Raw genomic sequence first — 26,229 nt, 5'->3', positions numbered from 1 at the left:
GCTGGCCATGCCAGATTCTGATTGCTTATATGAACATTTGATAAATCTCACTGTGGACTGCATTTGCTCTTTCACCCAAGCAGTTATCACACACATTTCCCTAACACTTTAAAATTATGCCTGCCAAACATTTTCTGATGTAAAGTTAAAAGTCATCTACTACTGAAGTGATTTTTCAGCCCTTGTGGGCATGTTTTTCTTTCTTTCTTTTTTTTTTTTCCTCTTGTGTAGTTCAGATAGTTTCAAGCTCTTTTAAACAGGCTGCCAAGGGTCAGTTTCCAAATATATTTTTTTTTAATTTTATTTTCTGTGCCCTAAAAATATGTTGGTGCTGTTCTTCTCTTTTATACATCTCCTTTTAAAGTTGGTCAAGTGAACGTAATGTTGTCTTACTGCCAAAGGCCACAGAGAACTTAGTATACAACTAGAGGTTGCTTCTTCCTCCCCCATAGAATCATAGAAAGGTTTGGGTTAGAAGAGACCTAGCTCAAACCCCTCTGCTGTGGGCAGGGACACCTTCCCCTAGACCAGGCTGCTCCAAGACCTGTCCAACCTGGCCTTGAACACTGCCAGGAATGGAGCAGCCACAACTCTGTGGGCAATCTGTGTCAGTCCCTCACCACCCTGACAGTGAAGAATAGAGATTTCTGCACTTACGTCTAGTAGGACGCTTCCCATTGACTTCATTTAACCACAGCTCAATAGGCCGCATACCACCATGCTGAAGTTGACGATGCTCTTTCTGAAGTGACTGCCACTGTGTGTGGTGGCACTGCGCCTGCTGCGCTCCCAAAGTGTCCATACAGGAGACGTGGCTTGAAGGGAGCACAGCTCCCACCTGGATGCTATGCTGGCTCACAGAGAAGGGAAGTGGCTTCTTGCCCAGAGCAGACCTGGGGTGGGCCTGGATCAAGCACTCATATTCAAACACTACCAGGTCCCCTTCTCTAAGATGGACCTCAGTGGATTTGGTTGCAGCTTTGAAGTCCAGTGATTTGGTGTCATCTATGGCCAGCCTTTATATGCAAGCCATCTGTTAATATTCAGAGCCTTGCCTGGCTTTTTCCTCATTTTTCCCCCTTTTCACATCCTGTACGAATAATAGCCCTGCTTTCAGTGTGTGAGCAGAAGGCAATATGTCACTTTTTTCCTCCCTGATCTCCTCATTTCCCCCCTTCTCAGTGCTCTTGGCATTTTCCTTTAAATGCCTCTTTTCTTCCCCTAGGTTCCAGGGCTGTGTGTGTGTTTTGAAACTGATTAAAGCAGTTTGTCCTACCATGGCAGGGAGATGCTAAAACAAAGCATGTGTGTCTCTTGGTTGTAAACCAGCATTTTTCTTACTCTTTTCCCAGTTTCTTGCTTAGCAAACATGGTTAAGCAGGATCATGGTGTAAAAAAAAGCAAAGCGACTCCTCCCTTCCTGGAAAGCACCAGCCGGCTAACACATCCAGCTTTTTTTCAAGACCCTGTTAGTGCACTTGAACTTACTGAAGCATGCTCCAGCATCAAATGGGCTAGCCAATCTGAATGTGTGATTTCCCTTTGATGTGTTTTAGCAGGGTCTTTATTTGAAATTACATTTACTGCTTGTTTGTGTCACAACTGCACTTCATGCAGTTTCTAGAAGTGCAGAGTCTTGGGTCCGGGCCAGTCTTAAATAAAGGAGCTAATGCAAACACCTCCCATCCCAGCAAAAAGCAAGCAGTGCAAGACATCATTCAGAGCTTTCTAGGGTGGAGATAGAAATCTAACAGCCAGCTAACACTTACACTGCACTGTAATTAAAATATAATCCTTTAAATTTCTTGGATTTGGAGGGAGAACAGGGTTAGAAAGAGGTACAGAGAAGGAAACGAGTCAGAAGTAAAAACATTACAATCCTTAGCCTCAACATGGAACTACTTAAGCATACCATAATTGCATCACAGAAGGTATGCATACCCTGAAACCAAAAAGGAAGCAGGAAGGCAAGAAAAACAAACACAGTATGATGAACCAAACAGGTAACCTTCAGGAAAAGGAAATCTAGTCCTGGCTAACCCAAAGGAAAGGAACATAAACTGGCAAAGTAAAATGAAAGATGGGAAACAGGAGGGCTGATAGGAAATTTCAAGTGCAAACAGGCACATTTCTTCAAACAAATAAGAAATACAAATAGCTGAAATAGAATTAGTGGATTTGCCCGATCAAAGGGGCAGTGAAAAATGACAAGGGTATTGCAGGGACTATATTATAACTCCCATCGGTCTTCACCGATTGGAAATACGTTCACTCTCTACAAGTTTTATTTAATTACTAGGGATGAGGGCCTGTCAAACATTGAGGTATCAGAAGAGGGACTGCAGGATTGACATGTTAAAGTAACAAACCTCCCAGAGCAGATGGCATCAATCAAGGCTGATAGCTGTTAACAAACTCATGCAAGTTTCACTTAAAAATAGACTATTCTCATATACTGAATCACTGGAACATGGCATGAATTTACTTTAAAATCAAGATCATCTCAGCCATATGAAGAAGAAAAAAAAAGCTGAAATATAAGTTAGCCCTTTTAACTTCCTAAAACAAACCTTGCAGTATCTCAGTGAAGGCATGGATTATGCAGAACCATTTGATATATAAATTTTAGGGGAAATTTCATTAAGCTTTTGATAACTTTTCTTAGAAGATGATGTTAAGAAAATCCATCAGTTATGATGTGAGATGCAAAATTCTGCCCTAGCATCTGTTTTATAAGACAAAGCAAGTTTTGCAAGAAGGAAGAGTGAAAGGATAGCAAGGAAGGCAGCAGAATACCCACAAATAGACCCTAGGGAAGATCTCTAGAACTTTGATGAATTATCAGAACAATGAGTTGGAACATTTGGAGGTATAAACATTGTCAAAATTGTCTGGCCTCTTGGTCACTCAGGGCAAGACAAGACTCTGGAAAACTTGGAACTGAAATACAGTTATATGAAGAAGATGACATTAATTTTGTTGCTTTGCCAACACAGAAAGTGACAAATGTGACAAGGAATATTTGAGTTCTCTGCAGACACTTTCAGGTTATGAAAAACCTCCTAAAGCCTTATTTTATGTGTCATGTGAGAGCAAAGCAGCAGTGGAAGGGGCAGACCATGGCACTCAGTTGCTGAATGCAGAGGTGCAGAGGCTCAAGCAGCATGAGACCCAAAGGGCAGTGAGAAGGGGCTCCCATAACACAGCCAGGCTCTTTGTCCTGTGCTGGAGTTGCCCAGGACCAGGGAGCCTCTGACCTGAGTGAACTGATCTGGTCACCCTCTTGTATGAAAGTTAAGCACAGAAGGGACCCAAAATGCACAGGCATGAAATGTCACCACTGAGCTCTGTGAAAGCTGGTTTGTTTAAAGAGAAGACTGAGAATATGATGAAGGTAGATGACATAAAGAATACAGCTGAGAAAAGAAATTATATGTTTCATTTTACTTTTTCATAATATTAGGAGAAGTTTTGTGTGACCCTGTTAGTTTGTATCAAAGAAACTGGTGTTATTCCTGCAAAACCCAGCTTTTCTACGTTTTTGCCCAGAACTGGCTGCAGCATCACTCCTGCCTCTTTCTATGTGTTTCCCCACTTTTGCAAACTAAAACAGACAGAGCAATTCTCTCAAGATCAGAAATACAGTAAAACATAAAGCCAGCAAGTCTAAAGCTGATAAGAGGAATTATAGTTCGATACCAAAGAAAACTCCCTGATGCAGAATGGACTAGGTGATTTTTAAAAGCCCCCTTCCAATCCAGACTGTTGTATGATAATATGATTCTGTAACTGACACCAAATACCATTTAGCTCAGCATGGGCTATCACAGCAAAGTCTGTCTATCTGGGCTGCTCCTTGAGAAAGACATAGGAGAGAAGGCTGTGCAAAGACTGCACTTACTGCCATCATGATCCATTTTTAAGGAGAACTGTACTGGATCCTTCAAATTTTTTGTCTATAAAAATTACTAGATTTTGTAATCTTGAGGTTCTTTTCACTGCTCTTGTGTATTTTCCTTCCTTTAATCCTGCAGTGGTCATGTTCTGCTGCAAAAGTAATAGCAAAAACTGTTCAGTTTGGTATGGGTTGTATGAAATTTTGTCAGTCCTGGGGTGGTCAAGAAAAATATGGAGAGCTGATTGAATAAGGAGAAAGTCTAGTTTATGGAAATTAATAGGACATGATTAAAGCACAGAATAAGCTCCTTTCATCTCACAGCAAATACAGTATTTGTGGGATGTCAGGATTATGAGTTTCTCGAGAGTGACTGGAGTTTAAAATACTCCTATTTGTAATTTTGTGGCTAGTGGCACCTCAGGGTCCACAAGTCACCAGAGAAAATTACAGAGAGGGAAATAATTTAGAGAAGAAACTAAAAGTTTGTTATGATACAAATCACAGTGGACAAATGGCAGATTAATTTGTTCCCACATACAGTACATGCTTTAGTCTGCAAGCTAAGAAATAATAATACAAAACCTCTCCTCTTAATCTGATCTACAAATAGAATCTATTTAATTCCTCTACCTTTTCCTGGCACTAAAGAGTGACAGTGTGGGTAAAATGTAGGTGACTTCAGGGTGATAATACCAAAACTGATCTTTTTGTTACTTAGCTAAAGAAAAAAAAAAAAAGATCACATTTTTGTCCTTTTTAATCAGTGTCCCCAGTGGCTGCTGCTGTTCTTGCTCTTACAGAGTATTTAATAAGAAACTGCATTTGAAAGCCCAGTGTTTGGCATCTGATTTTGTCTAACAGGACTGATGATCTTAGGTGCAAAATTGTTAATCTATGAGAGTGCTGAGATACCAGGTCTTACAGGAGCCACCAGAAAATAGGAAACATTCAGTATGTGATGAACTTCCCACAAACTCCTTTACAGAGACTCCGAGGGTAACGTCTATTGCTATATGTACCTGAGAAGGGAGGAAAGACAGCAGACAGATCACAGATTTCTTTTCTGTTCTCAAGGGCAGATAGTGTGATCTCCATAGGTGGGTGCACATCCTTAAATATAATCTAAGTATTACTGAATTTAGCATCCATGTCTGCCAGCCACAAAATTGCAATCTGCAAGCAGCTCTGAGCATCCCTCTCTGTGCCAGGGTTTTTGTGAACATAGTCAGAACTTCATAGGATTAGGCAAAACCTGCTATACGTAACTATGCATAGGGAGTTGCCCTGTTTCCTTGATTATCTATTATATTTGCAAACAGATGTTCTGCTGAAGGCATTAATAAATGCTATCAGTAACTTCTTCAACCCATAAACTGATTGCAGGATAAAATTGATAGCTTGTTAGAAAGTGTAACTACGTCTTGATAGACTGGCAAACAGAATGGCAGGAGTCACTGTCCTAAGACAAAGAAACGAATACCAGGCTCTATCCAGAAGTTAAAACTGAGCAAGTGGACATTCCCTAGCCACACATAAAGGAGAAAAAGGTTGTTTGGTACACCATGTGTTTATGAAAGGTTATGGGTAAGAAGTTAAATAGAGAGAAGTGCTTTTATGCTCTGTTCAGGGTGATATGAGAGAAACAAGTTCCCAAAAGACACAGATTTACCTAGAGAGGCAGCCGTGGAAACTGTGGACTTTTTTCCACTGTGTTCAGTAAAACCTCTCTTTTGCTATGAGCAGGTGACATCAAAGGTTAATTCAAAAATATTATTATTTGAACAGAATAACCACAAAGCAAGGTAATAACAGTAATAATAATGGCCAACTCTTCGGCTGCATTTTTTTTTATCAGCAGATTTCAGTTTATAACAGAAGAGGTGTTTAACTTTGAATGCATTTTACAGAGAGGGAAAGTGCTGCATAGAAGATGGAGTGACCTACCCAAATTCAGCCAGGAGGCATGTGGCTGAGTCAGGAACAGAAACCAGAGTGCCAGCCCAATGGGGAAGGCTTCCTGAAACGACATGGAACCAAGGAGGAACAGGAACAAAGTCTCTGAGTTTCAGCAGTGTGAGGCACCAGCTGCCTTAATTGCCATTTCTTTAGAATATTAAGTGCACACATTTTTCTTAAAGATGGTATTTATTTAATTGCTGAACTGGCTCTGCAGTTCCTTTACAGGGTGAAAACAAACACTTCAACAAGCCTCTCCTGCCAACCCCACCCAACACCTACTCAGTTACAACAGATGGATGAGTGCCACAGACCAGATGTCAGAAAGATGCCAACTTTGTTGCTGTACAAGAAACTGTAGCAAGCAGCAGAAAAGAACCGCTCCCACGGCAACGTTATTTAAATGCCACATTTCACTGATCCCCGCTAGAAGTGATGCTCACAGAGCCCAGCAAAGCCTGTACCTGCTGCCACAACCTCCTGAAATATTTCCATTTCTTTTAATAGTCTTGCCTAAATTTTGTTGTCTTCCAAGGGTGGGAAGCTTTGATGAAAAAGGATACAGAAATACCTGGCTGGAGCCCAAGAGGGATGGGACGACTGCCTCCTCTCCTTGGAATAGCTTTGATTATGCCTGCTTGTGTAGTAGGTAGTAGTAAATAGGCCTACTCAAGGTACTCCTTGCTGGCCTTGAAGGACAGGTAACCTCTCCTCTGAGAGGTTGTCTTTTCCTGAAAGATTAAGAGATTCAGATGTAGCGCGGACAAAGACATATATATGTGAAGAAGACACAAAGCTTTGATATTTATATAAGTGGAAGCTTCATTCAAATAGTTTCCATAATGTTGTGCCAACTGGCTACTTTAATCCTGAAGCAGCATACCCTTTTGAGCAAATCTGAAGGCCTTGCAAGTTGGATAGGTCGCCCAGAGTTACTGGAGACCAAGGAGATTGTGTCTGTAGCATGGCACAACAACCTTAGCCAGGTGAGCATGCTCTGCTACCACAGGAGCAGTGGAGCATCCATAGGTGGTATAGCAGAATTCAGATAAAAGAGGTGCCTTTGCAAGCCTAGTTTGACTTCACCTAGGAGCAACTACCTTTGGAAACAGAAACCTGTACAGAGGGACAAGTACACTCTTCATAGAGAGTCCTGCCATGGTCCTCCTGTCTCAGGAGTCCAGATAAGAAACATGAATCAAGCAGTTGTCTGACAAGAAAAGTTCTGTTAAAGCTGAAGCTCTTTGATGGAAGTTTTCAGTTTTGATGAAATCCTGGCAGGGAAAGGTTTCACAGTTAAACTGAGTGTACAAATGTCAAAAGCTGGCTCATTCAAGCAACTACATAGGACAACCTGAACACGTGTAAGCTGTATGGGAGGTCCTCCCCTCAGAACTGTGAGTTGGGATTTTTTTGTCGTAATGGGGATTTGGAACCTCAAAAGTGCCATTTCCCAAAGAGGTATTTGTCACACTGTCCCCCTGCTGGAAGAAGTATTTTGCATACAGGAAAAGAAGTCCAGGGAGATCATGGCAGGAACTGTCTACTATTTTTAAGTTTGAGCTTCTGAGTGTCTATCTTGTTCAGAATATTGAACATTTTTGTAACATTCTGCCCCAGCTGCATGCAGTGAAAGCTTAGGTCTTTAACAAATCAGATTTTAAGTGATTCAAGTCAAGAACCCACAATGTAAAAAAGAGGCTCTTTGTGACCACTTTGCTTCAGTTTAAGTGACTCCAGTACCTTAACGTAGGAACTTAGTGGCAGAGCAGGCTTAGAGTCAAAAGATGTATCTTCAGCTCCAGGCAAATCTGCAGACAAACTGTCAGACTACAGATGCCTATTCAATGAGTCGCATCCATCCTGGTCACTGAATGAGGCAAAGGCCCTGTAGAAAAAAGAGGATGTGATTAGGTCATTAAGCGCAAAAGAAAATGTGGCAGTAGGATAAGAAGCATAACCATGCTGTCTTTAATCTAACTAGTGAGGAAATGGTTTTCTTGTACACGTGGCTGTATGGAAGACTCCAGTGTTGAGTGACGTGTATTAATGTCACACCCTTTGTTTGCTGAGCAAATTTATCATATTCTCTTTGGTGCCCATAAACTCTCAGGAACAGAAGAGAGTCAGGATCCATCCTCAAATCGAAGTTTAATCCTGTTCTTGTTGCCTTATCACATTCTCTTTATTTGCATGTGTGTGCAACGCACATAGCTGGTGTGACTTGAAATCCCAAGGCAGTGCATATAAAATAATAGCTGGTTCTTGGCAGCAAACTCAGGAATTATATGCATTTTTAATATAGTGTAAGATTTTTGCTTTTTACCACTACATAGTCTAAAAGAATATGATCAGTTTCAAAATCTCTGCAGTATATATCTGTGTAACCCTGCATTTTAGAGAAACCCTGATATTATGTCCATAAGGCACAGAAGCTAATCCATGTTAATCATTAACTGACTCCAGAACAATACCATGTGAATGTAAATTCTTTGTGGATATCGGACCTCATTACTGTATTTCCATTGGAATAGTAACCTCAGCATTTTGGCTTGTATCATGCTAATGCTGTCTAACACTCTGGAAATGAAGTACCAGAGTTTTTAAACATGGTTACTAAATTCTGTGTGCTTTAGTAGAAGTTTTTCATGTCACACTATTGCTTAAGACAAAAGTTTGTAGCATGTCACTCTAATTCCTAAGATGGAAGGAGGTCTCAATGTTATATCCAAGATCAAACTTGTAGCTGCACAGCACTTGGATGTGGCATTCTCTTCAGAAAGGTGGCTTGTGTGCATCGTCACAGCAATGCTACTGTGATAATGGTGATAAGACTATCTGTGCAATTGTTGGTCAAAATAAATGAAAACTCCTCCATTAATCAGTCACATTAATAAAACTCTCAAGGGTAAACAAGTCCTGAAATGGTAAAGGAAGCCTAGTAACAGAGAATGGAAGGGACCTGGGAGGTCTTTCAGAGTACTGTAGTTGGTCATTTTGTACTAGTTGATTTTCAGATTGCTTTAATTTCTAGAAGTAAATGTTTTCTTCATGCCAAGCGTGTTCGATGAAGCATTGGAAAGAACAAGGGAAAGTGAAGAGCACTAGACAATGCATATCAGTTCCCCAGGTCATAGTGATACAAGTTGAAAGAGGGGACAGGGAAGAAGGGATGGTCTGAAAATAATCAGGAGGGAGAATTAACAGTGGAAATATGAGGCAGAAGAGAACAAATCAGGGCATCACTTGACAGCTGAGATAAGTGAAAAGTGCCAACTATGTGTCTCTAGACTGCTCTGAGATCCCAGTGGAGTGCCCAAGTGAGGGTGCACTTCAAAGTTTCAAATGTTTTCCATCAATGCACTCTCCATCCCACAGTGTGTCCCCAGAGACAGTTATTTACCCCCAGTCATTCAACAGCCATACAGGAGGCCTAGTAAATGACGAGGGAGCATCTGAGGCCATGGTTTCTGTGGCTGAGAAGACTAATTTCCCTTCATTTAAGAATTTATCTTTTTCACAGTTCTAAGGATGACTGCTCAAATGTTCTTAATCGTGTGTGTGCTTGCCTGAATGGAAATGTGCAAGAGCATTTGGGGACTGTGGCTTTGGTACATGGCAAATGGCAGTTAGCAGAACAAAATCTGCCTCTGGCAAATTAACCTTGCACAGAATTCTAGAGGGTTTTTTTCATTAGCTTTGTTTTGCAGTGACTTTATTTGCTGAAATGCAGGAAATTGAAGTTATAATTTCAAAATGTTTGTGGGGATGGAGTCCTTCTTCCCTGCCATGTGCACTTATTCTTTAGTCCTTGCTTCCCACTTCTGTTTGCTTAGGCATTGGCCTGCATCCTTTTGTGTGTATTGCCTCTGATGTTTGGCTCATTATGGCAACAGAAGTGTTGATGCCAGGCCCAGAAACAGTACTTAAAAACATCTCTTTCCTTCAAGCTCAAACCTAACCCAGTTTGTGGCAAATGAAAGTAATTCAATCATTTGGCACCTTGTCCATGCATCAGTTTGGAAACATAGGACCTTTCTCCTCTGCTTTTCTGAGTCATTTTTGATTTGCCTAGGTTGTCATATATACCACTTACTCTAGGGTGTGGGGGTTAATGCTTTGAAAGCAAATGACTGGTTTATTGTGTTCTTTCTTGGGTTGCCAAGCCTCTTCCCTCACCTCCCATTAAATTTCTCAGGGCATAACATCCAGGAATGGAGGGATTCTTGGATTTCAAAGGGAGAAACAATCATCCTTAGCCCTTATGTTTGGGATAAAGGGTAAGTGGATAGGGCAGTGGGAGAAGAAGACAGCAAAACAAGACTTGTAAACAAATGCAACCTGAAAAACTCAAAACCAGAATTTAAGTGAATACTCCCAAAAACACTGTTTAAAAATTAGTCAAGTCTTTCTCTTTCTTCATGCTGTTTTGGGGAACATCCTGTAGTCATGAATACTTGAGATTGGCAAGGACTGGGCACTGTTGTACCCAAACACCTGCAACGACACATGGCTGAAAGCACCAAGATTCCCCTATGCATGGCTAGGGAGGTCAGTACCAGCAGACTGCTGCAGCACTTGGTGCCACCTTGAGTAGAACACCACAGTGGTTTTGTGCCATGTGCCAAGGTGAGGAGTTGTCACCTCCTGAGGTGGCACACGGTTATACAAAAATGAAGAAACTCGGAGAAAGAGGGGATCATCCTGTCTTTCCCACAGATATTACTGCTGTCTGTTCAGCTGTTTGTATGCCCCAATAGGAACAATGAGCTAGCCAGCGATTCTTCTGGAGAAGTGTAGCAAGTCATCCATCCTGAGATATGATCACAGCTCGGAGAGGAAGGGTTTTTTCTTTTCTCCTGCTTTGAAGCTGACAGGTATGCGGTTTTTTCCTGACAGTTTTCAAGGGATTGCAGAGTAGAAGAGCTAAAGCAGGAGGAGGAGATAATAGAAGAGATGTTCAGGGTAGTCTTGCCTATCAGCTCAGTGTATTTTTCATCCTACCTTTCCCTGTCTTTCATCTCCTCTATCCTCAGTAAAAGAAATACAGCAAATATTTTATGCAGCTAGGTATGTACCTCTACTCATTGCTGAAGGAAGAACATGGGGCAAAGGAGACACTGTGGGAGAAAGAAGTAGGTGATTTGGAGAGAATGGAAGACAGATGAGAAGAGGAAGTATTGTCCAAACTAGGACTGATGTGCAGCATTACCCTTACCTGAGTGTGACGCACAGGGAGAGGGGAAAAACTATGGAGTTTCTCATAGAAGAATAACAGAAGAAAGAAGAGTGAGAGGGCCTTCATCAGACTTTATGCAGTTTTACCAGCATAAGACTGGACTGCCAAAAGTGTAATCAAAGAAAGAAGAGAGAGAGAAGGCACCTAAGATAAATTTGTCCATATTTGCTTTTAATTGTAATGAGCAAAGAGAAACCAGTATATCTTGCATCTCTTGGAGGTTGCAAAAAAGGCAAATGCAAGAAGCCTCGATGTGCCTCAAAGCCTGACTTGTTCATTTTCACCCACCTTTGGGGCAAAGCAGCCCTGTCTGACAATGGCACCACTTGCATGACCTCTGCAAGACATGTGTTGCTTGGCACCGCTGTCTAGGGTCCTTATTGTTGTTCCAGGGGAAATACTCTCTTGCCTCTGCAGGCACAGCAAATTTACTTAGGCTTTGTTTGTGAGTCCAGCAGTTTGTCTTGAGAGAAAGTTGCTGGAGGTTTTCAACAGAGCTGACCTCAGGCTTTAGCAAAGTAGAAGCTGCTGAGGGCAGCAGATTGCCTTTAGGAGAAAACCAGTTCCGCCCCAATTCTATGTCACCTGTGCCAGAGCCCTAGAAAACAAGACTTGCTCCTACTGCTGCATTCATGAAAGGGAGAGTCACTGCTGGGATGGAAAAGAATCAGATCCCACTTCTTGTCAGCTGTGGGATGAAGGAAGTCTGTCCTATGGCACCTTTTTTCTGGCTCTGTCACATCTGTTCCCTCTCTCTTCTGTGTCAGCTGTGCTTTGGCCCTGAACCCTGTTCACTACTGCCCTTTCACTAGGACAGCAAAGTTCAAATTTAGTTGTGCTACTGAGAAGCATTCATCCATTCTGAATATAGAGCTCATGAATATACCCATGTGTGCCCAAGGATCATAGGTGGATGAGGGCTATAGGAATGCTCCCACGATGACTCTTCCTATCCACTGGGACTGCTGATGGGAAGAAACTGCAGGCAGCCAGACCACATTTTCTATTAAATGCTTCTTTCAGCAAGGTGTAGGATGAATTGCACACAGTTTGACAACAGGATGGCTTTAGGGCTGTAAAGGCTCAGATAATTGCCAACAGACTTAGGGGGGCACACAGAGATTGTTGAAGAAAAGTGCAACCTGAGTGGGAGTTATTTCAGAACCATTTCATATTCTTTTGTAGCCCAAATCCATCCCCTCACCTTTTCCTGTCATTCACCATTGCTCCAACTTATTTTCCTTGGTTAACCCAGACCAGCCCTGACATCCTGGTATCAGTTTTTCTCTGATACAGCTGTGGCAGTGGTTTGAAAGGAACAAGACAGGATGCTAATGGAGGAAATAGCCACCTATTTGGTCTGGATTTGGGGTTTTGGTTTTTGTTTTTTTGTTTGTTTGGTTTTTGTTTTTTTTTTGGGGGGGGGCGTTTTGTTGTTTTGTTTTTTTTTTTTGAGGGGATGTCTTTATTTAAGAAGAATGACCATGGTAAAATTGTACTTCTGTCTGTTATGACTTTGCAAGTTACCATGCTTCAGGCTGGTTGCCATGTGTTCAAGGTGAGCTCCCTTGATATTGGTGGTTTTGCAAATGTGCTGGGAGATCTTCTAGAGTCCTTACTCTCTCCTAGCAAACCTTCATGAGTCTGAGCTCTGTATTAGCAGGGGGACATTATGGTCTGGCGTACATCATTAGGGCACAGCAATAGTCTTGGCATCCTTGCTGTTTACTGAGAATGTCCTTTAAAAATACAATAGTAAGTTGAATGATGGTTGACTACACAGGGCAAGGAGACCTCCTATTTCTTCCATGAGAAAACTAAGCCACACACGTGATGCAGATTATTCTAGTGGAAAGTCTTTAGCTCTTGTGCCCACATTACTAATATTTCCCCCAAGGTGTATGCATTCTGCAGTGAGCACAAACAGTGTGGCATGGATCACCACAGGCTCTCAGATGACTGCAAACAGCTGAGACTGAATTCTCCTTTCCCCAGCCAATTTGCTAAGCCTTGCTCTGCTGGCAGATTCAGCAGAATCAACCCAGACTATGTCAGCACAGAAGGATACTCTTCAAAGTAGAATGAAAAAGAAGCAGTGCAACCAGTGGTTTTCAGTTCAGAGTTTTCTCTTTCCTTGCTTTTTGGGTGCTTTATTAAGTACCTTTGCAGTATTACGAAATAGGGGCTTTGTAGGAATAAGCTACTTCTACATGTCAAATGTGTCCTCTTCATTATCCAGCCAAGTGTCTTCAAGCTGGTTGTGCCAATGCAGTATAATTACTGCCCATTTCTGCACACTGTTCTGTTGACTTGGTGATATTTTAGACACACTTGAGGGAAAAGATCCTTTTAAGCATGGTGTGAAACTTTTGTATCATCCAAGCCAGAAGTTTAATTCACTGAGTTTTGTGTTTCCTTATTTGCATTAGTCTATTTTCAGCTTAGGTGATTTGTTGTTGTTTGATTTGTTGGGGTTTTTTAATTCTGGTTTAAAACATATCCAAAGTCATAGAACATTTACAACATTTTTTGGTTGTTTCATGTCCTTTCCACAAAACAGAGGAATATGAGAGGAATGGTTCTCTCTCTGAGATTAAAATGAAGGGTAAACCTTTCATACAGGCAAGTGCTAACTTGACTACTGCCTATTTAAATAATCATTTGTTTATAGTATTTTGAGAAACTACTCTAGGGCCAGTATTTACCACCTTTCATTAGAAAATGTATTATTACTGATGTATAGGAGATGTATAAGGAGACTTGCCTAATACAAATACCATAGTGCTTATGTTCAAATTGTGATGAAAAATGTTGTTTGTCTTTTCTGAAGCTTTCAGAGGGTGAAAATTCTTCTTACTTATTAATTTAAAATTTTCCTATTGACCAGCTGATAAAAAAAGTAAAACCACTATAAGCTTGCAGGTATTACTCCATTAATACATAAAAAAATACTAAAAAACTATTGGGTTTAGGTATATTTGCTGTTTTAACAACGGTCACCCAGATCTAGATAAAGCCCAGACAGCCCTTAAGAGAGGAGCACCCTGTCCCTTGCGTTGAGCTTCTGAGCAGGACAACAAAGGGTGTAGTGGCATTGGTCCATGGCATTAGGGAGAACCTTCACAAAAGGCCAGAGTTTGTGGCCAGAAAGAATGAGGAAATGAAGACTTGATGACTTCCCCAACATGGAGGTGGTTGTGTAGCTTCTGTGTGTTGCTGGTACTACTGCTGAGAGCTGAAACTCTCAACATGACTTCCCACCATAGTACCAGGCTTCTTGGACCTCATGGAGCCTAAAAGTCAAGTAAAGAGGTGCCCCTGCAAGGGGAAAACTTGTTGGGTGGCCAAAAAGCCTCTGGGTTCGTATCCTCTGTACAAAAATACTTCAGTAAACTTAGTGAGCAAGAATGATTATAAGCATCCTAGGTGGACAGGAAGCCCATGAGCATCCCACAATGTGTTTCTGCCATGATACAGCATCAAGATCATTTTCCCATAAGCTTTTGGATGTGGCCAAAGCCAGGAGGTGCAGCAGGCAGGTTCAAGCAGATTTCTTGTCCACGGGTGCTAATTAGTGCTAATTAGTACTAATTAGTGCTGCTGACCTCAGTCAGGGACATCAGGATTTTTCTTGTTTACTCAGCAGTGTGTGGGGTTCTCTCTACCTGTCCCTAATTAGCCCAAGCACTAGTGACCAAACAGGAATTCAGAAGACAAAATCCTGTCCCTTCCTGTTTGGGAATGACAAGCTCAGTTAAAGTGATGGGTTAGCAAACTGGATCTAAAACTTCCCTTCAGATACAGTGTCCATTACAAAAACATTACAAATCCAGATACTTTGATCCTTTAGCCTTGCAAACACAGCTCCTGTAATTCTGCCTTTCCACTTCACGTATGACTGAAATTCCTAAGTACTTAAACACCAGCACTTTCTGACAGGATAAAACTAGTTCTTAGAGAATGTTACTAAACATTTTCATTTAAGCCGAGCCCAATATATCTTGTTGAACAAAATAAAAGATTTGAGATTTAGGAACATCAGTGAAAATGGAGGAATTAAGGTGATTATCTACCTACGATTGGGCACAAGAATCCTGCTGTAACTGCTGAAAATGCAGTGAAATGGTGGGAATTTTCAGTAGAAGTATCCTCAAAGTCACATCTAGCTAGTTTTAGGGAAAAAAAAAAGTGGCACTGAATATGTAAAGCACAGAAAGGATGTATTTTCCTTCACTCTTCTATCAGTGCACCAGAAAGACCAAAGGTCAGGCTTTCAGAAGAACACTGTGTTCACTAACCCTAATTTAATTATCTACATAAGCAGCCATGTTTGCAAATGGCTAAGCACCAAACAGCTCCCATGGAAACCATATCAGGTGCAAGCCTGATAAAAGTACTGCTGGCTTAAATACCTATACAACAGGTTTTGAATGCAGAGCCTTTTTAATAATCAGAACGAAGTTACTGGTTCTGAGAACCTGAAGAAATCTGGATACGAATTCCTTGTAGTAGCTCCTTGTGATTCCTTTTTCTAAACACCTTACCAAAGAGGTGGAAAAAATGGCTTGTTGAGGATTTGGATGGTGAATTTTTGACAAAGAAATCTTGAGAGGAAAAGGCTTAACTAGACAAACAAGTCGAGTTAACAGCTTAGTACTCATAGGCAAGTTTATCTGGGAAATCCCAGGAGTGCCAATCACCAGTCTTCAAAACAAGAAGTCTGTCTTAAAAATCACACAGGTTTCTTCTTACTAAAATTACAAAACTGTGGTTCTACACCCAATTTCCAAGTTTTACAGAGCAGTAACTCAAGGTTTCAAACTTGTCTTCCAAACATTAATTTTCAAACCCTCCATTCCAGCATACAGAGGAGGAAAATCCAAACCCACTAAGTATTATGAGACTGTGAGATTTGGCAACCCTGTTATCAAGATGTTACTGTCAAGGCCAAATTCATAGGAATGACCTCAAAATAAAGGCCCTATTATCCCTCACCACTCTTCAAACTACTCGTCCCCCAAGAAACTTTGCAATTGGAATAGAATGCCGAGTTGTTTGGAAAGAGATTAAATTGTTCACAGCTGCCTGGGAATTAACAAACTTCCTCCTCTTTATGGTGGAATGCAGCATATTTCTGAGCCAGGTGGAGGATACCATGTGAGGCTCTTGTAGGGCCTGGAATTGGCGCTAAGAATGACATTTTCAAGTCTGCACATATATCTGAGTTACCAGAGCTCAATAATAATTTTCTGGCAGATTAGTCCTGCCCTACAGCAGGTTTCTATGATCACTAAAGCCAGAATGAAAGCAATGGGTCTGGATTTCACACTTTATATCCTTCCACACTGAAGGATAATAGGGTGATTTTACAACCTGCTTTTTTCCTTTGGCACCAATCAGCAAGAAGGAGTCTGACAATACACAGTTAAAGAGCAGAGTAAACTGTAGGAACAGGTCCATAACAGGCCAAGTGACACACTCACTCCAAACTTGGTGGAAATTATTCAGAATAACTTGATAAACCTTTGCCAAGATTACTAATGGAGAGATTGTGCACTGCAAATTGCAAATTGCAATTTGCAAAACAACATTGTTCAGTGCCAGGCAAAAGAAGAGCTTACCATTTTTTTCTTGCTTATTTGAACAAAGCTCATGGATCCTAAAAACCAGGGGGGTTACTAGCAAATAACTACTTGCTTGTAATTAAATAATTCAGTCCCTGAACGTGCAAAGTGTTGGCTCTGAGGGGGTTTTTAAATGATATTTATTTATTTGATGTGACCTTTAGTTCTGTGAAAAGAAAAAGAATTTTAGCCTTGATCTTCAAAAAACGGAACTTTGAATCAAGCCCAGCTTAATCTTTCATGGATACAAAAATACAAAGCCATTCAAAGCAAGGGATGGACAAAAAAGTTTTGCAGTTAGGCATTATCAACAGTTGCAGAAGTGTTTGTTTATTTATTTAAATGCCAAACTCTAACAAAATACTAAAGTTTACCAGATGTTAGAAGGTTATTTTTAATACTATAAAAACTCAAGTGAGGTACAGCCGATGCATCCAGTCTTTTTCTCTAAACTTTGTAACCTTTGTAACCTTTGTCTATCTTAGCTCTGAATCACTTATGTTTTTCTACTTTTCCAGGTTTTACTCTGAATAACTTAAAACTGCAGCAAAATACAGGTGCAAACTGCAAAGAGACCTTTCAGGTCTCTTTTACTTCATGTTATCTGGCTAATCATATACACTGGCAACATTTAGCTCATGAAAGCTTTTGCATAAAGGACCAGTCAAATCAAAAATAGCAAGCAAATTCTCCTTAACTGTTAATATTCTGCACATGTTCTACCCCTTTTTTCTTTATATGAATCAAATCATGCTCTGATAAAGGATGTGAAGGGGGTTGGGAGTTAACATGCTATAGTTTTTTATTCCTGTAGTCTTCTCCTATATGACCTATGAATTTATTCCCTTCTACTCAAATGCTGCTTTACAAATTAGTGTAGTCTGTGATGCAAACCTTATTTAAACAATTTGTGTATCGATCTCACAGGATAACTAGAGATGTTTTAAGCATCTCACACAATGAGAAGGGAACGTGGCATTCTGCTATCAGGGGCAGAAAATATCATGACCAGATAATGTTTGAAAAGAAAATAGGTGCAAAATTTGCACAGGTCAGATTTGCAAACATCACATCAAATAAAGTGAGGGAGAAAGAAGGGGAAGCATACAAAAATGAGAGTTGTGTTTAATTTTAAGTTACGGTTTAGCAGCAAAAAGGTGGGTCTAGGTAACAGCCTGAGTAGATACTGCTTAACAGTATGGTTGCATCCTCTGTGGGCTTCATTTGAACTCACCCAGTTTTAAGTTGCTTAAACTGGGTTTGTGCCAACCCAGCTGAGATAACTCAATTGAGAAAAGAAAATCTAAGCAGACAGGCCATTGGTGCTGGGGTTTTTGCTACATAAATACCTGAAAAGGAATTTCCAAATTCACAATGGCATAGACATAATACTGGTAGAAAGGGAGAATAATCAATTTATTTCAGTCACTAAGTCAAAACAAAAATATATTGACAGTGAATTCATGGTATACAGAGGCTTTAAAGCCATTAGCCGATGGTCAGGGAAAGATTCCCTTCTCCAGGCTGCGCTGAAGTGCAGATGTTATTTTTGTCCCTTGAGGACCCCCAGCTTCGAGAAAAGCCTGGTGTGAATAAGTTTTGTCGGGTGCAAAGCCCTGCCTCTGGCCCTCTATAGAAATCACTGCTCAGCATACCTCATGGCAACACAGAAACTTTGGGTCATGCAATGGGGCTGGAAAGGTTAGCAAGAATCTAGACAGTATGGGAACAAGGTGTAAAGTACACTTCTTCAGAGTATCATCCCATTACATTTTCGTTTGTTATATTGTAAGGACTCTTCTTTTTTTTTCTTGAAGGAATGTTTAAGGAGCCTTCTCACCCAGACCCTATTGTCATTTAACCAGTTATCCCTCCCTGAATTTCTAGATTTCATCCAGCCCAGTGTGACTTCCAGCCTGAACTTCTAGCTCAAAATAGGTACTTATTAGAAGATTATGATGGAAAATAGATTTTCAAGAACTCCATATCCAATACAGCATTAGTTTATGCTCGATTACACATAGTACCAAAACCACTATATAAAGTGAGAACTTGTACTTATGCAGACCTATAATACCTATAAACAAGGCTTTGTGGTTACACAGAGATCTCTCTTTAGAGGTTCCTTGCTTGAGTTACTGGCTTGGTCCTTCTAAATTTCCCTCACCTCAATGCAGAATTTATGGGCTCAGTTGAAAAGGACTAGAAACTAACCTAAGTCATCAGCCTGGATGGAAAATGCTCTTTGTCTCCACGGAGAATAAACATTATGCCACTAACATGCTGGTTTGCTTGGTTTCAGTAGTTCATAGAAGTAGCCAGGCAACTACTAGAGCAACTCTAACCAGTTACTGCTGTGCCCTGCAAGCCAGCCAATTTGTTTCAAGTGCCCTCATCACCACAAAAGCAAAGACAAACATAAACTGAAACACTAATATATAGCATTAATATTTCTCCTGGCAACTTACCTCCAGCACATTCTAAAAGACCCTTAAAACCTTTACACAGTGCAATGCAATTTATTACCTGCCTCTCTCGAAGCTGTCTGACAACATAGCTCTTCTTTATTTTTGGAAGCAAAAATGCTCCAGCAGCTTGACACCGAAAATAACGATGATTCACGAAGCCTTGACTTTTAATTTGTCAAGCACTAAACACGTGCTTTCTTACAAAGATGATGACTCAGGTTTTCTCTGGTTTGTCTTGAAAAAGGAGCAATCGGGAAACAAATTGTGGCCTCAGCAGCAGAAATACTGCTTTTGTAAAAGGAAAAGGAAAAAAAAAAGCAGTCAAGTGAAAAAGGCAAATACCTGTGGGGAAAAAAGTACGAGCATATGTCGGAAGTGTGCTTTCAATTGGCAACGTGGAGCTTCGTGAGGGGGCTGGTTTGATCCTGCCTTCACGTTTCACGACATGTCAATAGTAGCTGGCGCTTTGATATGCACAACTATTACTAACGTTTCATAATATGACAATCTAAGAGGTGAAATAGCTTTTGTATTTTAAAATTCATTCAGAACAGCTGCAACTTAGCACTGATGGATACATCATAGCTTTCCTAAATCAACATCTCTTTTCTTGAGTTATATAAAGCTGTTTCATTGTCACGCAGACAAGAGACACTAGTCTAAAACCAGAAAAGTTTAGGATAAAAGATTTAAAACCTATTATAGCACATTATATGTCAGCATCAGCTGTCTCTAGTATCAAAAAAGTAATGAAACAACCAAAAATATCATATACACAAGTAAAAGAGTAAAATAAAAATGCAATTAACATTTTCAAGTGACAGTCATAAACACTAAAAAAGCTTATCTCAAAGCTGCATGTTCCTGGGTGGGAGAAGGGTATTTAGGACATGCTTTTTCCCTAAGTGAATTTTCCAAGAGTCCCAAGTGTTATTTGCCTTCTAGTTCTCTAGTGTCAGTATGTATTTCTCATACCAATTTCTGCATAGTCTGCCTCTACAGTGGAAATATCTTGTGTTTAGAAAACATACTAACATGTTTTAAGAAATGTTTATTGCGTTTAAACTAAAATTGTACATGGAGAAAAAGCTATTTTCCTAAAAAGATGCTGCGTGGTCAGCCTTGGGGTTAACCAACAAGCTTGCTTTAAGCACTGTTTTTAAAAATCTTTCCTAGATGCTTAGACTGGATTCTGGTATGCATGAGCCCAACAGATTTTCTTTGTTTCTTGGTTTTGGGGGGATATTCCAGTTTAGTGCCTAGTGAAGCTTCATCATGAAACACCTACCAAGAAACACCAAACCAGGAAGGGTTAGGTGGCTGTAAGTGAAATAACCATCTGCAGAGATCACAGGACAAGCAGTCTGTGTTAGTCTGAAGGAGAATAAGGCTGTGTGGAGCTTTAGCACAATAGTCAGATTGTACAGGTGCGTAGCTCTAGCAAGCTCTCTCCTTGCCAGGAGCAAGACCAGGGGTAAGGAGAAGAGTAGCTGAAAAAAGAAGTAAGGAAATGCCTGAAACTACTTGTTAATATGGTTACAAGCCTTTATTGTAAACCAACTGACTCATGGAGAAGGTTTTTAGGGTTTGCTTTTCAACCTGGCATGCTGATTCTGTGGCATATGAACTGATCTCCGTGCATACACAAAGAAGGATAATCCAGTCTAGAGCTGCAACCCTAGCAGGGCAGGTGCATTATTAGTGTTCTGTGGGTATTACATCTTCTTTACTGGTAGCAGTAATAAAACGTATTCTCTAAATGTGGACAGGACCTATATGAGAATCAGCCTCAAACCTTGAGTCCTAGGGGAGAATGCTGCCTGTGCCTGCATGGAGCTCTCAACAGGATAAAACTCCAATTAGTGACGTGGAGGGTGGAATGGATGTAAGTTTAATGTTATTATGCCAAGTTGGATTAGAAAACCTTGTGCAACTCTGGCGTTTTTTTTTGGAATGCAGTTTGATTACCTCGTCTACCTTGAAAATTTGAACAATAGGATTTAAAAGTCTGGAATACACTGACTAGGCTAAATCTTATCTTCAGGAATGTAGACAGATAAGTTAACATATAAATGTGATTAACTTACATATGTATACGTACACATACACACACACATATATACATATAGGTTAGACAGGTATATAGCTTATGTGGGTGTCTGCCCAATTATGAGCATCTGCAGCATTCTAAACACCTCACTTTTTACTCTCTGAATTCCCCCTGGCTGCTGAGGTGCTTCCAAATGATGTGTGTAATATGGATGATCCGTATACATTTTTCCCCTTCAACCTTACTGCAAGTTCTTTATGTCCTTTATACTTACTACTAGTATACTGGGCTCCATATTCATCTCCAAGTCTGTCATCATAGTTCACCTCCTATAATCAGGAAATGGTGATTAAATGAACATCCAAGTACAGAAGCTGTCAACCTGGTGTTCATCTCTTTTAAAGTTAAAAAAAAAAAAACACAACCAAATATTCAATTGCCTTTTGCACTCAGGGGGCTCTGAAAAGCTCTTCTTAAAAAAAAAAGGAAAGCGGCTTCATCTGTTTTAGGACAGGATTGAGATCAAAGGTTAATGACAGTCATGTCATTTTTAGCGTTTGTGGGAACAGTAAAGGAAAAAAATCTCAGTATAAGAGGTGTATGCCCTGCAGTTCTTTGTCTTCTAGGGTAGGATGCTAAAGCTCCTAAAAGGAGCTTGTCTGAAGCTTGTCTGATTTTAACCATAACAAGGTCTTGCTGCATTTAGCTATCTGTTCAGCGCGCGGTCCATCTCATTGAAGGGCTTTGAGACTTTGTTTCAGGATTGGGTTGCAGATAGCGTATGACAAGAAAAAAAAACAAAACCAACACAACAAACAAAACAAACAAAAACACCAAAACAAAACAAACAAACAAAAAAAACCAACCAAAAAAACACAACAAAACCCCGTTGTTTATATCCTCTTTGTGTGCACAGGAAAAAAAATCCCCAAACACTCTAGGATATAGATATATGCCAGGGAACATAACCTGCTGTCAAACTACAGAGTGAGCACAACTACTTTAGTGCATGTGATAACTTTGACCTCCGTGTAATTATTCGAAGCTTACATCAATTTAACAGTGCCGGGTTTCTTTTCAATTATTCTCTGGGAGTGGCAGGCTCTCTTCCCGGAGCTCTTATTTATTTCGAATTGGCTAATTTGCTCAACAATTTGCACATCCCGTTTTCGGGATCACACGTTTGCCCGGGCGGCGAGGGCTGGAGCTGCCCCGGACGCCCCGTCCGCGGCCACCGGCCTCCTCCTGGGATGGGGAAGAGGGGAGGCAGCCCCGGGGGTCGGCGCTTGCTCCGTACCGGCACCGAGCTTTCCCCAACGGTAACCACCACGGCTGGGCATCGAGCAATTGCCTACGGATGAGTAAGCAGCAAATGTGGCAACTCGGGCCAGCAGCTCTGCAATTAAGGCTATAATTTCAGGTGTAGCCAGTAGTCGTAATGAATATTTATTTCAAGGTACCAAATAAAAGAAATCGTCTGGCGAGGCTGTATAGGCAGGTTTATGGGGATAGTTTGGTTTTGGTTTGTGTAGTGTGGGTACTACCTGGTCGGGAGCAGCTTCGTTCCGTCCCGGGTGGGACAGGCTCCCACGGCCGCAGGGCTTGTGCCCCTGAGCCCAGCAAAGGACCCTTCCCAGGGAAGGAAGGGTAAGGCAGTGCACAGCGAGGCGGCTGGCTGCGGTACCGCCGGGTACGGCTTCCCCAGGGCAGAGCCGAGCGGGGAGCTCGGAGTCGGCGGAAGCCCCCGCGGGGCGGCCTCTCTGGGTCCAGTGGCTCCATACCCCGTGCGCTCTACTGCGGTTGCTGAAGTCCTCTCGGGTTTTGCCCTGTTGCTGAAGGGGATAGCTGAAGAAGAAGCTGGGCTTCCTGGGAAGCAGCGGGGGGGTGGAGGGAGGGGGGCGAGAGCCCTCCGGCTGCCTGGAGGTCTGCAGCCCCAGTGAGCCAGAAGCTAGCCCGGGGCGTCCGCTAGCCCCCGGGTCCTTATTACTCCTTCTCTACGACCAACATCGCCGCGTGTCCCGCAAGCCAAGCGAGCGCCGCGGCTCCCACCCGGCTCTTCCCGGGAGGATTGCAAGTCGCACGGATGCAAAACCCCGAGGGTCCGTCTCCACCTGAGCCCCTCGACCGAAATCCAGGCGCCCGGCTAAAGGTGCGAGGTTGGTCGGGGCAGGCGCCCAGGCAGCATCCCGTCGAGGGCAGGGACAAGATTTTTGGGTGGATTTTTTTTTTCTTTTTTTTTTTCTGGTTTGTTTCTAAGTTGCTGTGCAGTGGGGAGTGCCGACCTCCATCCCAGCTGCTTGGTGGCGGTCCGCCCCTTCTGAAAGAGCTGCTCCACATAGAGAGTGCTTATTATATGGTTTTTTTTTTTTCGGGGATGGGGAGGCGGGACGGGCGCTGGGGGTGGGGGGGGACCATCGGGTCAGGGCGAACGCCCTAGCCCGGCGGTTCTTCATCACCCCCGGCGCTCATCATCTTTGCTCGACGGGACGGACCCGAGGTGAGCGGCGGGCGCGGTAAGTACCGCTCCCTTCCCCGCGGTACCCCTTCAGCCTCCTCCCCATTCATCCTCAACCCCTCCCGCCCCTTCCCCGCCGCCGCCACTGAGAGCGCGGCCCCTTTAAGAGCCCGGCTTTGCCTCCCGGTAGCTGAAGGTCATTAAAACACAAAAGCGCTCCAGCGCTGCGGTCCAATATAGCGCATGCGCCCTGCCCGAGGACTGGCAGGGAGACGGCAATATGGCGAGAATGCCTGGCAGCGGCGGCGGCGGCGGAGGAGAGTGGAGCGGCGGAGGGGGAGGCGGACGCGGACGCGGCAGCGGGAACAATGCCGGGGACCGGCCGCCCGGCCGCGGCGTCGCCCCCCGCCCGCACCGCTACTGCAGCGCCGGCGAGGAGGAGGAGGGCGAGGAGGAGGATGAAATCCAGGAGGTGCAGATAACGGGGGACGAGGAGGAGGAGGACGGAGCCGATGGGGGGCTGCTGCTGGACGAGGAGGAGGAAGAGGAGATGGGTCTGGAGTGGGACGGCGAGGAGGAGACGGAGCCGCTGCCGTCTGCCCCGGGCCGTACGCCGGGCGGCGGCGGCAGCGGCGTCGGGGCGGCCCCGGGGGGAGCCGCAGCGGCTGCCCCGGGGGGCGGCGGTGGCCCCGGGGGGGCGGCGGAGGACGCGGAGCTGGAGGCGGCCCTGCTTCTGCAGCGGCCGGAGCGGGCGCGGCTGAGCGAGAACACGCGGTTGGCCACCCGCTATGCGGTGCGCATCTTCCGCGAGTACCTGAGCGAGAAGGCGCAGAGCCCCGACTTCGAGACGATGGACAAGGGGGCGCTCTGCCGGGTCCTGCGGTCCTTCTACGCCGAGGCGCGCTCCAAGAGCGGACAGCTTTACTCCAAGTCCTCCCTCATCAGCATCCGCAGCTCCCTCAACCGCTACCTCAACGAGCCACCCTACTGCCGCACCCTCGACCTCACCAAGGACCCCGAGCTCCGTGCCGCCAACCTCACCCTGGCTGCTGTCATCCGCAAGCTGGAGGAGCAGGGTGCTGGGCCGGTGGTGCAGAAGCAGGCCATCACCCGCGCCGATCTCCGCAAGCTCTACACTTGCAGTGTCTTCAGCACCCAGAGCCCCTTTGGGCTCCTGAACAAGGTCTGGTTTGAGACCTGCATGTACTTCTGCACCCGGGGCCGGGAGAACCAGCGGGAGCTGGAGGAGGACTCCTTTGGGCTGGCTGTAGATGAGGATGGACGCAAGTTTGTTTATTTCAAGGCATTGGGGCCCTACCACAAATCACGCTCATCCTCCTGGAGCAAAAAGCGGGCGGAGAGCAGCGACGAGGAGAACCTGCCCCGCATGTATGAGACTGGCACCGAGTTCTGCCCCTATGCTAGCTTTGTCAAGTACCTCTCCAAGCGCAACCCCCTCTGCAAGGCCTTCTTCCAGCGCCCACGGGACCACTGCAGTGAGGGTGACATCACTTGGTACGAGAACAAGGCCATTGGCAAGAATCTCTTGGGCACCCGCATGCAGATGCTCTCCAAAGCAGCCAAGCTCTCTAAGACCTACACTAACCACTGTATTGGTGCAGTCTCCATTGCCACCCTAAACAGCATCGCCGGTATCGGCACAAAGCTGGGGGGACTGCAGCCGCCGCACCACCAACCCCCTCCCCACCACCACCACCACCTCCTCCATCACCCCGCTGGCGGGGGCTGCTACACCCCTGCCTCTCTCAACGGTGGACCACGGCCCCGGCCACCTGCTGCCAACCCCTACGTGCTGCCCAAAGACAGTGATGCCGCACCAGTGAAGGCAGAAGCGGCTGCGGTGGCCCCAGTTAAGCGGGCGCTCTACGAGGCAGTGTTCCCAGCAGGGGCTGCGGCTGGTGGTGATGCTTGTGGGCCCTCTGCCTCCCCTAAAAGACTCTGCCGCCGCCCCGCTGAGCCCCTGGATGCCGCCGCGCCTGCCGTGGTGGTGGTCTCAGTGAAACACGACCCCCTGCCTCACCTCCTCCCCGAAGCCAATGGGCACAGAAGCACCACTTCACCCACAGTAGTTTCACCTGCTATTGTTTCCCCCACACAGGTAACCGAAAAAAAAGAAAAAAAGGAGGAAAAAAAAAAAGGTGGCAATGGCAACCCTGTACCCTGTCCCACACAGGCCTCACAGCACCCCATCTTGCTTCCCATCTTACCCAAGGCTGGCTACCAACGTACACCACCAGCCCTGGGTGGCTGTCGCTGTTCAGGCACCCAAGGAGCCCAGATGCAAGTTACCCAACTTCCTTGCCCCACAAATTCCTCTGGTCCAGTGTCTGCTCGCTGCATGGGTCAGACTCAAGAGGTGCCTTGGTGCTGCTATGTTCCCTGTTGGCAGCAGCACCAACGTCTCAGCGCTGTGGGCTCCCCCTTTACCTCCTTATTTTTTCTTTCCCCCTTTTTTTCTTCTTTCTCTTTTTTTTGCGGGAGATGCGAGTTATGAAAGTGGGGCCAAAACAGTAGATAA

The 26,229-nt window shown here is 43.8% G+C and overlaps 1 protein-coding gene across 6 annotated transcripts in view; it reads left to right on the top strand.

Moving 5' to 3' along the window:
• Window positions 1-26,229, top strand: part of KCTD1 (potassium channel tetramerization domain containing 1) — a 101,465-nt gene that overhangs the window by 9,938 nt on the left and 65,298 nt on the right. Inside the window, exon 1 of one of the 6 annotated variants that reach the window (XM_057397656.1) lies at window positions 23,148-23,384. The exons of 2 other annotated variants lie outside the window; for them this stretch is intronic. In XM_057397656.1, the coding sequence (XP_057253639.1) occupies window positions 23,319-23,384 (66 nt within the window). In that variant the 5' untranslated portion in view covers window positions 23,148-23,318. Of the gene's footprint in view, window positions 1-23,147; window positions 23,385-23,598; window positions 23,749-23,796; window positions 25,810-26,229 lie in introns of those variants that run through there. 3 more of the 6 variants (XM_057397659.1, XM_057397660.1, XM_057397655.1) reach the window with 3 other exon arrangements.

This window comes from Pezoporus wallicus, unplaced genomic scaffold (genome assembly GCF_028554395.1).
Source record: "Pezoporus wallicus isolate ANWC-B61680 ecotype Strahan unplaced genomic scaffold, APGP_CSIRO_Pwel_v1 contig_227, whole genome shotgun sequence".
NCBI classification, from domain to species: Eukaryota; Metazoa; Chordata; class Aves; order Psittaciformes; family Psittacidae; genus Pezoporus; species Pezoporus wallicus.
This window is presented reverse-complemented; position numbering and strand designations above follow the sequence as displayed.